At 45.8% G+C, this 14844-nt stretch overlaps 1 protein-coding gene across 1 annotated transcript in view; it reads left to right on the forward strand.

The window, feature by feature from the left end:
* Positions 1-11886, forward strand: part of cavin1a (caveolae associated protein 1a) — a 33338-nt gene extending 21452 nt beyond the window's left edge. The window contains exon 2 of the mRNA XM_056287968.1: positions 9763-11886. Within this exon, the coding sequence (XP_056143943.1) occupies positions 9763-10542 (780 nt within the window). The 3' untranslated portion in view covers positions 10543-11886. The remainder of the gene's footprint in view (positions 1-9762) is intronic.
* Positions 11887-14844: the final 2958 nt, after the last annotated feature.

Raw genomic sequence — 14844 nt, forward strand, 5'->3', positions numbered from 1 at the left:
AACTATCCATCTTTTTCCTCGGTACAAATTAAGGTTTTTTGCGATACCACCATATACCCCGAGGCTTCTGGGGATATTTTGATGGTGCCTCCCTCAGAGACCTCATAAAGGTAGACAATTGCCAGCTTGTCCAAGGAAAACACACACAAGCTCATGCGCACACACACACACACACACACACACACACACACACACACACACACACACACGCACATGCACACGCACACACTCCCCTGAGTCTTCCAAGTTTTCCATGAGGTATGCTGCAGAATGCTCTCAGAGGAAACAGTAATGTTACCAACAAAAGTCCTTATTGAGGAGGATAGGCATATACTCACCAAGTACTCATTCCCCCGGCACCTGTCAGAATACACACACACACACACACACACACACACACACACACACACACTCCGCACATAGAGCAGACTTTTCCATAGCTAGGAGGTGGGAGGAGAGGGGAAGTTAACACAGGGACACTAATGGATGTTCCATGTCCCTCTCTCTCGCTCTCTCTCTCTCTTTCTCCATCTCTATTGCTCTCTCTCTCTTAATCACTCTCTATTGCGATCTCTTATTGCTTTCTCTCTCTCTTGCTCTCGCACTCTCTATTTGCTCTCTCTCTCTCTCTCTCTCTCTCTCTCTCTCTCTCTCTCTCTCTCTCTCTCTCTCTCTCTCTCTCTCTCTCTCTCTCTCTCTGTCCATAACTCTTTGTGTCAACTAATGAACTTTATCTTGGGACAAGCAAGATAAAGTTCATTATTTGTGTAAGCAGAAAGAGGAAGATCAACAACTCGGTAGACACTGATGTAAAACTGCTGGTTACTAGAATGGTGAAAGCCAGGATGATGATTGATTTGAGTGATTACAGAGAAATGAAAGCTGTCGAGCAGTTCTGTGTTATCTGGGCCCACGGGGATGTGCTGTACTCGGTTAAAGACAACCAACTTGTTTTTTCTGGAGAGCTGATGTGATTTATTTTTAGATATCTGTTTATTTGCTTGTGTTTTGAATATGGTTGTCCATCCATCCATTCCCGTGACCACTGAATATGGCTGTATTTTTTAAATAAAGGTTACTTTTAAAAATGTAAAAAAAAATCTAAAATCTGTCTATTGCTCTCTCCCTCTCTCTCTCTCTCTCTCTCTCTCTCTCTCTCTCTCTCTCTCTCTCTCTCTCTCTCTCTCTCTCTCTCTCTCTCTCGCTCTCGCTCTCCGTTTGCGGCCCATGTGTCGTTTAATCACTTTGTAAATGGCAGTAGAGGAGGCTGCTCCTCCCTTCCCCGGGTGTAGCCAGCAGCTGCGTGTGAGAGGGAGCGGTGATCCTCCACTCAACACCCACACTAATCAGCAGGGGGCTGAATCAAGTATTGAGGAAGTAAACAAACTCTGCTGGCCCACCCCACCAAGAACGGTAACGCTGTGAAGTAAACGAAACAATCAAAACGGTAAACAAGCTTTGGGTAACACCAGCTTTGCTCGTCTTCCTCCCCAAATCAAAACAGTGGGCCTGATTTAGCAGAAAGAGAAGATCTACTTCCAGCACCCCCCCCCAAATCGGGGATTATTTCTAGTTAGCTAGACTGTTAGGTCGTTGTTGTCTTGACCTAACAAGTCTTGCTATTAGTGTATTGACCTTTAGCATCGCATCTGCTTAAATCAGAGTTGTCGACTATGCCGCCAAACACTTTTCTGTTTTGTGTAGCTGCAGTTGTTCCCGGTGTGCTGGCCTTGCTGTGTTGGCCGTTGGCTGCAGGAGCTGCAGAGCTGCTGCATGTGGTCCAAATAGTGTGTTTCTGCTCGCTCGCCCGCGTGTGTGTATATGTATGTGCCTGCACGTTTGTGTGCATCTGACTGTGCACATATAAAAGAATTACCCATTGTTTTAAAAAACAAAAACTCCCACTGAATCAAATAATCAATTCCCTTTTACTCTCTTTCAATTTCTCCCAAAATCACGGTGGAAAGTCACACTTTAAAGCACACATTACATTCAATCAGATTTGCTAAATTACCATTCAAACGTGTAGGTGTGTGTGTGTGTGTGTGTGTGTGTGTGTGTGTGTGCGTGCGTGTGTGTGTTTGTGCATCACCAATTCACAAACACACATCTAGTCAAAAGAAAGAATCGGCCTGTTCAGCATACCTCTGCATGTTGTGGATGCATCGTTGTGTGGCAACACACAGGATGTCTCTGTGAATACAGTGACGGTTGTGTTTCCTGCAGATCATAGAGTCCTATATTATGTATGTATGTATTTATTTATTTATTATCTTGCCCCCTTTTTCTCCCCACTTGTACTTGGCCAATTACCCCACCCTTTCGAACCGTCCTGGTCACTGCCCCACCCCCTCTGCCGATCCGGGGAGGGCTGCAGACTACCACATGTCTCCTCCGACACATGTGGAGTCGCCAGCCACTTATTTTCTCCTGACAGTGAGGAGTTTCACCAGGGGGACGTAGCGCGTGGGAGGATCATGCTATCCCCCAAGTTCCCCCTCCCCTTTGAACAGGTGCCCTGACCGAAGGCGCTAGTGCAGCGACCAGGACACATACCTACATCCGGCTTCCCGCCCGCAGACACGGCTAATTGTATCTGTAGGGACGCTCGACCAAGCCGGAAGTAACACGGGGATTCGAACCGGCAATCCCCGTGTTGGCAGGCAACGGAATAGACTGCTACACTAACCGGACGCCCTAGATTCCTATATTATTAAGATATAATATGAAGGGTCCGCGGTGGTGTAGCGGTCTCATCATCGGCTTTGTGTCGATGCAGTTGCCCACTGGGGACCGGGGTTCGCGCCTCGGTCTCGTCAGATCCGACTATGGCCGGACTCGACGAAGCAGCAGTAATTGGCAGCGCTGTCTTCGGGAGGGGGCGGAGCCGGCTTGAGTTCGTCACATGAATGCGTGTGTGTCGGGAAAAGCAGTGGTTCGGCCTGGATTCGCCTTGTTACGAAAGTGGCGAGGCGACTCCTTCGAGACTGCCGGCCGGAGAGATACAGTTGGCGAACGCGTGTAGTACAAGGGTGAGTGTTTGAACTAAAATAGGAATCGATTGGCCACTAAAATGGGAGAAAATCAGAAATACTGTAAACTAGTAATAAGACACGTTAGCCCCTAGCTAACGGGTCTGACCCTTTAGCCGAGCGGTTAGTGATGTCGCCTTGTGGTGCAGTACACCCCGTATCGAATCCCGCACCGGGAAGGAAAATAACCGGTTACAATACATTTATTACAAAAAAAAGAAAAAGATATAATATGAAGAGCGTCCGGGTAGCATAGCGGTCTATTGGCCGTGTCTGCCGGTGGGAAGCCGGATGTGGGTATGTGTCCTGGTTGCTGCACTAGCGCCTCCTCTGGTCGGTCGGGACGACTGTTCAGGGGGGAGGGGGAACTGGGGGGAATAGCGTGATCCTCCCACGCGCTATGTCCCCCTGGTGAAACTCTTCACTGTCAGGTGAAAAGAAGCTGCTGGAGATTCCACACATATCGCAGGAGACATGTGGTAGTCTGCAGCTCTCCCCGGAACAGCAGAGGGGGTGCAACAGCGATGGGGGCGGCTCAGAAGAGTGGGGTAATCGGTAATACAACTGGGATATAGTAAAATACAGACACAAGAATTTGCCAAATTTTTTTCAGGTGGTTGTTGGAGGCAAAGGGATCCTGTAAAGTTTCTTGTTTACTCATCAGTTACACAATGGTTGTCATTGTTGGCAAGTGCATCTTCCCTATGTATTGACTCTTGTGGCCCATTTGTTTTTTCATGTGTTGGGGAGATGAACTGAATAGGCCTCTTTAAGACCACTCTCCCCAGTTAGCCAGGCGCAACTATGAATGGATTGGTTTGACTGTGGGGAGTGGGACTTTTTAAAGATTAAGTCCATTAGAAAAAAATGCGGGCCTCATATGAGCATTTCAGCTCCGCTTCTGCCCTGTGTGGCGACATGTGAGACGAGTGCTTTACATAACGGTTGCAGGTTCAACGTTGGCGATGATCTGCCCCCTGAGTCACAGGGGGCAGATCAGAGAGCGACACGGTGGTGTGTTGTTGCAGAGATGTCCTGCTATTATTTGCTGGAGGATGGTTGCCAGGGCGACGGGGCGCTGTGTTTATCTGTTGCCTTTCACCAGGGGGCGGGGGTGGCAAGTGATGCTGAATGCTGCGGTGGCCACCAGCCAGAGAATGGCAGATGGAATCCAGAGAGGGAAAGGCGAGCTCAAAATAAACCCATTTAGAGTGGGTTGGCAGGGTCCCCTTCATACACAGCACCAGAAAAGGAAGCAATGTGCATTAATGGTTGGGATCATGTGGCAATACGTGAACCGTGTGAGATGCTTATGTAGCCAACGTAATATAACAGGTGCCCATCTTTTGGAGGAAAAAAGTAAAGACATATACAACTTGTAAAACTCTCACGAAGGAAACCACAACTTTTTCTTATCTTTTGCCGATCATAGTATGTGTTATGTCGAAAGAAGGTTGAACCAGTTCATCTGGATGCTACGTTTATTGACAGATTATGTTTCATCACTCATCTAAGTGACCTCCTCAGTCTCTTAGAAGAGGTCCCTCAGATGAGTGATGAAACATATCTGTCAATAAATGTGCCCAGATCAGCCCACAGCAGCGCAACACAAAGACCAAAAACACATATCCAAACTACAAGAACACATATAGCTATCCAAACTACAAAAAAACTACAAAAACTACAAAAAACACATATATCCACAAAAAAAAAAATTACTGTCCAAGAGAGCGAACGCCAGGATGACTGTCGGAACTGCCGGTCTGCATGGGCTAGCAGTTAGCTTAGCCTGCCCCACTTCCTCCTCCTGTCAGACCGCCCTCGGTGCTTCCTCTTCAGGCGCTGCTCCAAGCAGGGCCGTGGTCCCTGGGCCCACAGGACGCAGCACACCAAGCTCCCCCAGCCGATCCAGCACCAGCTCTCCCAGCCATCAAAAGAAGACACAAACTTAGACACAGACGGGGATGAAGACACTGCATGGATGGTACTGGGGTGAGGCTGCCGCAGACGTGACGTCGCGCCGCCATCTTCCCACACCGGAAGCAGATGAACTGATTCAACCTTCTTTGATCTTCTTACCTGGATTATTGAGCATGCATCAAGACATATATGTAGTATATGATCTTTGAAATAAACATATAGAGTGTATATGTTTATTTCATATTTGCACCACGTTGTGATTGTCACTCCTTTGAAACCCTGGTAACGCCCTGAATATCCATTTAAAGACATAAACCTTGTACAGCTACTCCTGAAGCTACAGTAAAATAAAAGGCTTACACACACACACGCACACGCTCCTTGCTTTCTGCTTTCTCAATAAACCCATTGTCGATTCAAGCTAACCCACCCCTGCATGTTTTACAATATGTCTATTGTATGAAGCCTCGCCTATGGCAGAGACACATATATATGTATGATGGGCTGATTAGGCCAATAACACTGAGACACTTTCACACTCACTACTGAAACACTCATCCATACATTGTACATACTCTGCAAACCTATGCACGCTCATATATAAAACCTTGCACATACTCTTCTGAAATGCTCACGCATACATATATACTTCTGTCTTATACACATACATATGAAATGCTTACACACAAACAAGTGAATGATTTAAACATTTTTGTCTGAAACACTCACACATACACATATGAAAAGGTATATATATTGTTAAACACATTCATAACTGAATCTCTTGCATATGAGTACAAAAATACAAAAAGTTTGGATACATGTGCAAGTGTTTCACATATTTGGATACATGTTTCAAATGTGTATGTATATGTTTTCAGTTATATTTATGTATGCTGTTATATGTCAATGTGCAAGCGTTTCACATGTATGCATACAAGTAATTTCACTAGCATAGGGAAGGTACCACTCAAGGTCACCAGTTCGACCGGAAGGCGGGAGGAAGTAAGGAGTGCAGGTGTTGAATAGCAGAATCTTTACCAACGGTCGATGGTATGGCAGCGGACAATCAGCTTGTGACAGCTGAGGCTGTATCCCTACTGAGGAACTTGCTTCAGTCACCTACGCTGATTAGTTCCATATCTAACTCTGACACACCTTCTTTGACCAATGAAGAGTTGATAAATGTTGTGTAGTCGGTTCATTCATTGTTCATGCATTGCAATACCACCACGCCACCAGAGGGCGCAGTAGCCTAATGATTGTCGCTGAGTGTAGTACGGTGCTGAGGGTGATGAAGAAGTGAGATAAAAAGAAAGGAGTTGAAAACGTACGGTGCTCGTCTCTTGCCTCGTTATTATTTTACAGCTATACTAATGTGATAAAGTCTAGTATAGGACAATAAACCATAAAGGAGATTTCCATGAGTACCCCAAATGCTGGTGAGAGAGGAGTTCACGACCACACAGAATCCGTATCCATGCAGGAGGATACTTCAAATTCTGCAGTAGATTCATCATCATCTGTGTTCACTCGGGGTCGAGTATGACCGTCCTCCCTCTGGGTCCCTCTGGGTCCTCAGGTGGGTATAGAGGCCAATCCTGGAGCTGCATAATGGGAGGACGCCTGCGCGTGTCAGCTTTTTGCGTGGAGTGGCTAATGCGCCTGCAGTCACCACACGGTCCTTGGCAGGGGGTGGCCAGAGTCCAATGCCATGGAGAACCAAGATGATTGGGGACCACCCTCTGTTGCAGCCTTCATCCACCTTCACTGTCATTGTGACCTGGAGACATCTTCCGCCGTTGAGGTCTTTGTCGGATCGCACTTCACCTGGAATCTCCCCCTTGACCTACCTGCCTTGGGTGACCCTACCAGGAGCCAAGCTCTGGACGGCATAGCTCTTGGGATCATTGGTACACACAAGCTTCTCCACCACGGCAAGGTGGCGATCCAGGAGAAGTGCAAGAGATTGATCCCATCCGATTGGCACTGAGACACAGTCAAGCCATTCACTGAAGGGTTTACAGTATGCCAAGTCCAAAAGAGTATGTATGGTATGAATGATATGTGTGCTATGGGCCATCGACAGGGCTTGTTAGCTAGCATAAGGCCAAGCCCCGAGTGTGTGTGATCAACACAATTATTTTGGTCAACATCATCATTGCTTTCACAATAAAAGTCTCAAGAGGAACTATTATTGACAGAAGTGATGATGTTTATCACACAAATTCGGGAGATTGGCCACACGTTCGCTCTCACTGAAGAGGTGTGTCTGAGCTCAGGGTGGGAACCCCATGTTAGGAGCCTCCCTGGTCGTGTTTCGTGGATGTGCTGTTACATAGGAGCAGGTTCACCGTTATCAGGCTCGGTCCCACAGAGAGAGAGAGAGACACCCGTCCTTGTTTTCCAATGGAAGAAGAATAACTAGAGCCGAGTGTCCGGGTAGCGTAGCGGTCTATTCCGCTGCCTACCAACACGGAGATCGCCGGTTCGAATCCCTGCATTACCTCCGGCTTAGTCGGGCGTCCCTACAGATACAATTGGCCGTGTCTGCGGGTGGAAAGCTGGATGTTGGTATGGTCCTGGTCACTGCATCAGCGCCTCCTCTGGTCGATCGGGGCATTTGTTCAGGGGAAGGGGGATTGGAGGGAATAGCGTGATCCTCCCACGCGCTATATCCCCAAGCGGCTGGCGAATCCACATGTATCGGAGGAGGCATGTGGTAGTCTGCAGCCCTCCCCAGTTTGGCAGAGGGGGTGGAGCAGCGACCGGGACGGCTCGGGAGAGTGGGGTAATTGGCCGAATACAATTGGAGAGAAAAAGGGGGAAACCCCCCTTGGAGAGAAAAAGGGGGGAACCCTCTCCCCCAAGAAAAAAAGAATGACTAGAGGCGACAGTGAAAGGGTGTGATGAGACAGCTGCTCATATGAAAAGAGAAAGGGCACGATAGGGTTTTAGGACCAGTGTCTTCAGTATTATTTCCACTGTCATTAAGATTAGAGTACAGCATTGCCCATCGGTTGGCTCTGTTTTGCACCCCTGACAATTCACTTTCTCTGAATTGTGTGCAAAAACAAATCGTAGCTTTCACATCCTTTCTAGCCAGGCGTTCCTATCACAGTGCAAGTTTACCAAGTGTCCCTCCATTTCTCAGTGGCTTAACGATACCATGGTCTTCATCAAACACGAAGAACTCAAATACGCACTGACAGGACGTACTGGAAGGTTTTTCCAGAAACTTTTCATATCGTATTTTACTGAACTACGAATGTCACGAATGTTGGGGAGGGGGGCAAAAAAAAACGACGTATGGCAAGCAAAGCAAAGTGCTTGTCCCCCACATGCAACATATTCCTGGATGGCAGCCACATGAGCAGAAGATGTTGCAGTATTCATAATGCACACCCGGGGAAAATACACGTATAGCACACTTCATGTCTTGTTTTAGTGTTGCCTTGATGACGCAAAGCAACGTCAGGGGTTCTTGTTTTCCAAAATATTTCAAAACGTATTCGCCATTACAGTGATAACTCTGAAACAGAGATTTTGGTATACGTACTTGTTAATTGGCTTACTGCTTGGGTTAATGTATTGAGTGTCATTATTGTTTCGAGTAGGATTCATATTCATAATACACTTTTGTTACAACCAACAAGGTTTTTGCAAAGTACAATTAGGATTCAGAATATTTAGATTAAAATCAGTATTTATTGGTTGTGGTTATCTATATGATATGTTTGTTTTGTTTGATGGGCACAGCTTTGCATTAGAGAGCCTTGCAGAATTTTACTAACATTCACATGCCCTGCCATTATAACCAAGCCTTTCCAAATAAACCACCCTCATTAGCTTTAAACGACCTTAAATCCCCACATTTAGCCGTCATATTGGTCCTCTTGTTAACAGGTCTGTGAGGCGCAGACTCGGCTTATATTTGGATGAAAGACTTTGAGTAGCTGTTTCATTTCAATTTGTTTTGTTGTGAGGAGGACACTCTCATGTGGACTGTGTAGAGTAAACGACAGGAAATGCATTCATGCCCGAGATGTATGTTCCTGTGACGTCAAGTTTCAGTATGACTGAAAACAAAATAAAATTGGCGTGCTTTCTTTGAAGAATCATAGATTTTGCATCAACGTGAGGATGTGGTTAAGGTGTGGTATAGTAATGTATATTTAACCACACTGGTCTGACTTCTCAGCTTTGTGCTACTTCTTGAAGCTGCAGGCGCATTGCCGGCACAGGAGTTCTGAAGATTCACCACGAGATGGCGCGCTTCACTAACAGCTGCAAATGACGTTCAACGTTTTGCACTGAGCGCTGCACGCGCCTTACAGTATAATCAATGTGCCATCCGTACACATTTGTAGTTTCATTTCTATCCCACGGTCCATTAGAATTTCTGCTTCGGGCTTTTTATGTGACATCGAAGAAGTGACATGGATTCGTTGCTAACGGCAATCATCTCACCATAAATATCCGTTTTAATATTAATGAATAAATGATAACGCTTTGAGTGGCTGTTGCAGCTTGAAAAGCGCTATAGAAATGCAACTTGATTGACCGACTTGACAGAAAATGTCCTAAGTATGTCGTACAGTTGATGCATTTTTGTTTCACGATTCATTCAGGACGTTGACATCTAATTTCCCACAGATAATACATTTAATATCTCTGGCTACAGTCAATGATTGTTTTTCTTTTCTTTTTTTTCTTTTCTATTTTTGGCAGACTTTGATGTCGTGCCATAGAAAAAAAAGATTCTCCTTTACTGCTGACCTTTCCTACGGTCTCTCTCCATTCTCCACAGGAAGCGATGAAGACACCAAAGTCCTCTAAGCCCAAAGCAGCAGAGACGGTAACAGAAGGAAGTGCGGTGGAAGGCTTGGAGCTGATACCTGAGGAGGGGGGCGAGGGGGTCCCCGTCGCCCTCAACTCTGACGAGGAAGTGGAGATCGAGGAGATCATCGAGGAGTCTCGTGCTGAGCGCATCAAGCGCACCAGCAAACAGCGCGTGGACAACATAAAGAAGGCCTTCTCCAAAGAGAAAATGGAGAAGACCAAGCTGAAGACCAAGGAGAACCTGGAGAAGACCCGGCAGAGGACCCGCGAGAACCTAGAGAAGACCCGGCAGAGGACCCGTGAAAACCTGGAGAAGACCAAGCACAGCTTGGAGAAGAAGATGAATAAGCTGGGCTCCCATTTGACCCCAAACCAAGAGCGCAAGCAGAAACTGAAGGGCTCCAGCGATAAGATGAAGAAGTCGCTGACCCCAGACCACACCATGTATGCCCGCTCCAAGACGGCTGTGTACCGTGTGCCCCCCTTCACCTTCTACGTGAAGAAGATCCGTGACGGGGAGGAGCAGGAGGATGAAGAGGTGGTGCACAACACAGAGATGATAGAGGTAACTAAGACCGAAGCCCTGTCGGAGGAAGAGGGGGAAGTGCTGGATGTGCACCTGGAGGTGGAGGAGGGGGAGCTGGTGAGCGTAGATGGTCCGGAGATGGGGGCAATCCTGGAGGTGGCTGAGGACTCTCAGCTGGTCATGGTGGAGGCTGACCACCTAAAGAAGACGCACAACGAGTAGGCCAGACCCTGGCTCTGCACTGCTGCGATTCGTGGAAGGATACAAGAAAGATAGAGAGAAATCTCAATGAATGAGTCTAAACACAAGGACACCATATTAGTTATAGAGACTCTCTGGACATAATCACAATCTATGAAGTCTCATTTATTTTATTTTTTTTCTTTTTCTTAACCAATGAGGGATGACTTTTACATTGATATTTGCTCAGTTTTAGAGAAGAAATTAAACAAAACAAAAAAAACAAAAACATCTAAACGCTAGTTTTTAAAACATGCTGCAGTCTCTTTTTCTCATTCCTTGTTTACTCAGCTTTTTAGAGTTCCCAGTGGAGGAACACAATCATTCACCGCAACAGTAATCCTAGATTTGGAGGTCCGGGATATTTGTTGTCTATCGAATTTCGCTGTTTTTTTTTGTTTTTGTTTTTTTGTTTTTTTTTAATGGAGTGGCCACAATGAGAAAGGTATAAATAGTCTTTGCTTTGTAGATTTGATGTACAATAATTGCCATGTAAGATATATACACACAAATAAGAATGTTAACAGGAGGTTGCTTACAGGGTATGGGTTGTAGTCAGTGGTGTGTGGTCATGCAACATGCATGCCAGAAGGAAAGGACTGAATGATGGGTGTCTTAGGAGATGAGAAGACAAAAAAGGGATGGATTTGATGTATTTTCCTTGACTGAAGAGTTTACATATACATTAACCACATATGCACAAAGCAGTCTCAGCCGACTGAAATGACATCAGGAAGCCCTTTACTGCAAATGTGGGCTCATCTTACACAGCCATTGTGCCAAGTGTTTCAACATAAGTTTCAATATAAGTTTGTCTCATATTAAACAGTGAGTGGCCGGCGACTGAAAAAGTGAGATGATTGGTGGTGTTATCCCGAACCTTATCAGGGAATGAAAGGTTTGATCCCTCCTTTGAAATATTTAAGGTGGAAAATTTCAATGGAAAATCTGCTAATTTATAAAATACATCATATTATAAAATTGTAAACTACATATGATGTGACAGTTTTAAGGGGTTAATGTGGCTCATTGTTTTAAGCCAACCAACAAATGATTTTGTTTTGTGTTCAAGCAAAAAGGGAAGGGGGTCATAAAACTTCCTCCCTAAGAGATTCTAAGTTGTACAATGTTATTATGTTGGAGATAGAGTTCTCTGTATTTATTCTGGATTGTTGTCTGAAAATGGGCACTTATTTCAGATTGATTCAGCACTCGTGATCAAATGCCAAAGATTGATGCAATTAGCAATTAGAATGTAATCTTTGCTACTGTGTTTCTTCATATTGCACGTTTAATGACATAAGTAAAAACACACTTTGAATTTTATCTGCTGTGATATGTTTGATTTTATATTCACCCTGGCACAAGCATCGCACCAAGCCATTTTTGTATAACCAAGATCCACATATTACACGACCGCACAATAGGCAAGGATATTGACTTTGTCACCCTGGTCACAACACATCACAGTTCATATTCCCATCTCCATTACATTTGAATTAAGTGAATTGAATTATTGAATTTGATAGTAGTGGGAGAAAATTTCAAGGTAATTTGATTTGGTATAAATACCAAATCACAGGGAGGAATCAGGAATCAGGAACAATTTATTGTCATTTCTTTTATGTACTTGAGTACACAAAAGAAACAAAATTACATTTCCCCCAGCCCACAGCAGTGTGACACAAAAGACAAAAACACACATCCCAAATTTCCCAAAAATGACACCACCAAAAACATACAAAAACAGAGAGAACAAAGCACAAAAAAAAACATATAGTTAACAACACAGTCCACTCAGTGCAACAGTCCAAAAATTCCACTGCCCCGAGAACAAACGCCAGCCAGGATGACTGCTGGAACTGCCTGTCTGCATTGGGCTAGCAGTTAGCTTAGCCTGCCCCCCGCTTCTGCATCCTGTCAGACCACACTCAGTGTTTCCTCCTTGGGCACAGCTCCAGCAGGGTCGTGGTCCCTGGGTCCACCGGACGCAGCAGGACAGGCTCCCCCAGCCAATCCAACGCCAGCTCTCCCAACCAGACACCTTCGACACACCTCCCCACACTCCACACGACGACACTAAAACACAGTCAACGCTAGGCGAGGCTGCCGCCAGACCACCCTCGGTGTTATCGGAACTGCTGGTCTGCATGGACAAGCAGTTAGCTTAGCCTGCACCGCTTCCGCGTCCTGTCAGACTGCCCTTGGTGTTACCTCTTCAGGCGCAACTCCGGCCAGGGTCGTGATCCCTGGGCCCATAGGACGCAGCAGGCCAAGCTCTCCCAGCTGATCCAGCGCCAGCTCTCCCAGCCATCAAACAAAGACAAAATAAACTTAGACGCAGACGTGGACAAAGACACTATATGGACACAACCCATTCTGGTTTGCAGAGATCAGGTACAAGCTCGTGCATATTGTACTGAACAGAGGGACTTTTCACACTGACAAGAAAGCATGTTAGTGTTTCCAGTCAATGGCAAGAAAGCAGAAACTGCTAAAGGCCAAGAACTGACTCAACTCTGCTTCTGGTTGTTGTGCATTAAAGGCACTGCGATTTGATATTGTATTCAGATATTTGTTCATTTTAGTATTAGATGATATGAAGGTAGATGAAATTTCAGAAATATGTGAAGTTGCCTGATCCTAAGCCACAAAGAGCAGTGAACTACAATCAGGAACGATGAAGAGCGTAGAGTGTAATTATTCTGTGCCTGACACGAGGTAAAAGTTATGATGCACGCCAGTCAACCCATACCTCCTTTAATATTTAAGCAGCAGCACACTGGTTTCAGAGCAGGGATAAGGGGGGACAAACAGCTTCCTTCTGCCTTGCTTGAGGCCATTGTGTCCGACCTTGATGCAGTGTAGGCAAGGAGAGGGCCATATAGCTGTTCTTTGTGTAGCAGGAGGAACCATCAGGATAATCAATGGGCCAATGAATCTGATTAAGGAGAGTGCAGTGGGCAGAGCACTCTCAAAATAGAGAGAGGGGAAGAGCAAAAGAAGAGGGTGTGTGTGTGTGTCCATTTGATTCTGAGGGCTACAACAGAGGCATTATGGGCAGAATAATGAGTACTTGTGTGGAACAGTGCTCACACACAGGAAATTGGCGGAATCACCAATCGTATCATTATGGCGAAGAAGCTAGTGGACAAAAAACCAATGACGATTAAAAATCAAGTCAACAACAGGCATGGATTTTGCCTTCAAATACTTTAGATCCCCACTGATATCTTAAAATATTTATGGCATCATGCATACATATTTTATATTATAACTTATGAAGTAACAATCTACTACTACTACTTTCGGCTGCTCCCGTTAGGGGTCGCCACAGCGGATCATCCGTTTCCATTTCTTCCCATCTTCTGCGTCTTCCTCTGTCACACCAGCCACGCATGTCTTCCCTCACCACATCCATAAACCTCCTCTTTGGCCTTCCTCTTCTCCTCTTCCCTGGCAGCTCCATATTCAGCATCCTTCTCCCAATATACTCAGCATCTCTCCTCCACACATGTCCAAGCCATCTCAATCTTGCCTCTCTTGCTTTGTCTCCAAACCGTCCAACCTGAGCGGCCCCTCTAATATAATCGTTCCTAATCCTGTCCTTCTTCGTTACTCCCAGTGAAAATCTTAGCATCTTCAACTCTGCCACCTCCAGCTCCACCTCCTGTCTTTTCGTCAGTGCCACTGTCTCTAAACCATACAACATAGCTGGTCTCGCAACCATCTTGTAAACCTTCCCTTTAACTCTTGCTGGTACCCTTCTGTCACAAATCACTCCTGACACACTTCTCCACCCACTCCACCCTGCCTGCACTCTCTTTTTCACCTCTCTACTGCACTCCCCGTTACTTTGGACGGTTCACCCCAAGTATTTAAACTCAAATGCTTTTGTCACCTCCACTCCTTGCATCCTGACCATTCCACTGTCCTCTCTCTCATTCACGCATAGGTATTCCGTCTTGCTCCTACTGACTTTCATTCCTCTTCTCTCCAGTGCATACCTCCACCTCTCCAGGCTCTCCTCAACCTGCACCCTACTCTTGCTACAGATCACAATGTCATCCGCGAACATCATCGTCCATGGAGACTCCTGCCTGATCTTGTCCGTCAACCTGTCCATCACCATTGCAAACATGAAAGGGCTCAGAGCTGATCCTTGATGTAATCCGACCTCCACCTTGAACCCATCTGTCATTCCAACCGCACACCTCACCATTGTCACACTTCCCTCATACATATCCTGCACCACTCCTGCATACTTCTCTGCAACTCCTGACT

Source organism: Lampris incognitus, chromosome 10, assembly GCF_029633865.1.
Source record: "Lampris incognitus isolate fLamInc1 chromosome 10, fLamInc1.hap2, whole genome shotgun sequence".
NCBI lineage: Eukaryota > Metazoa > Chordata > Actinopteri > Lampriformes > Lampridae > Lampris > Lampris incognitus.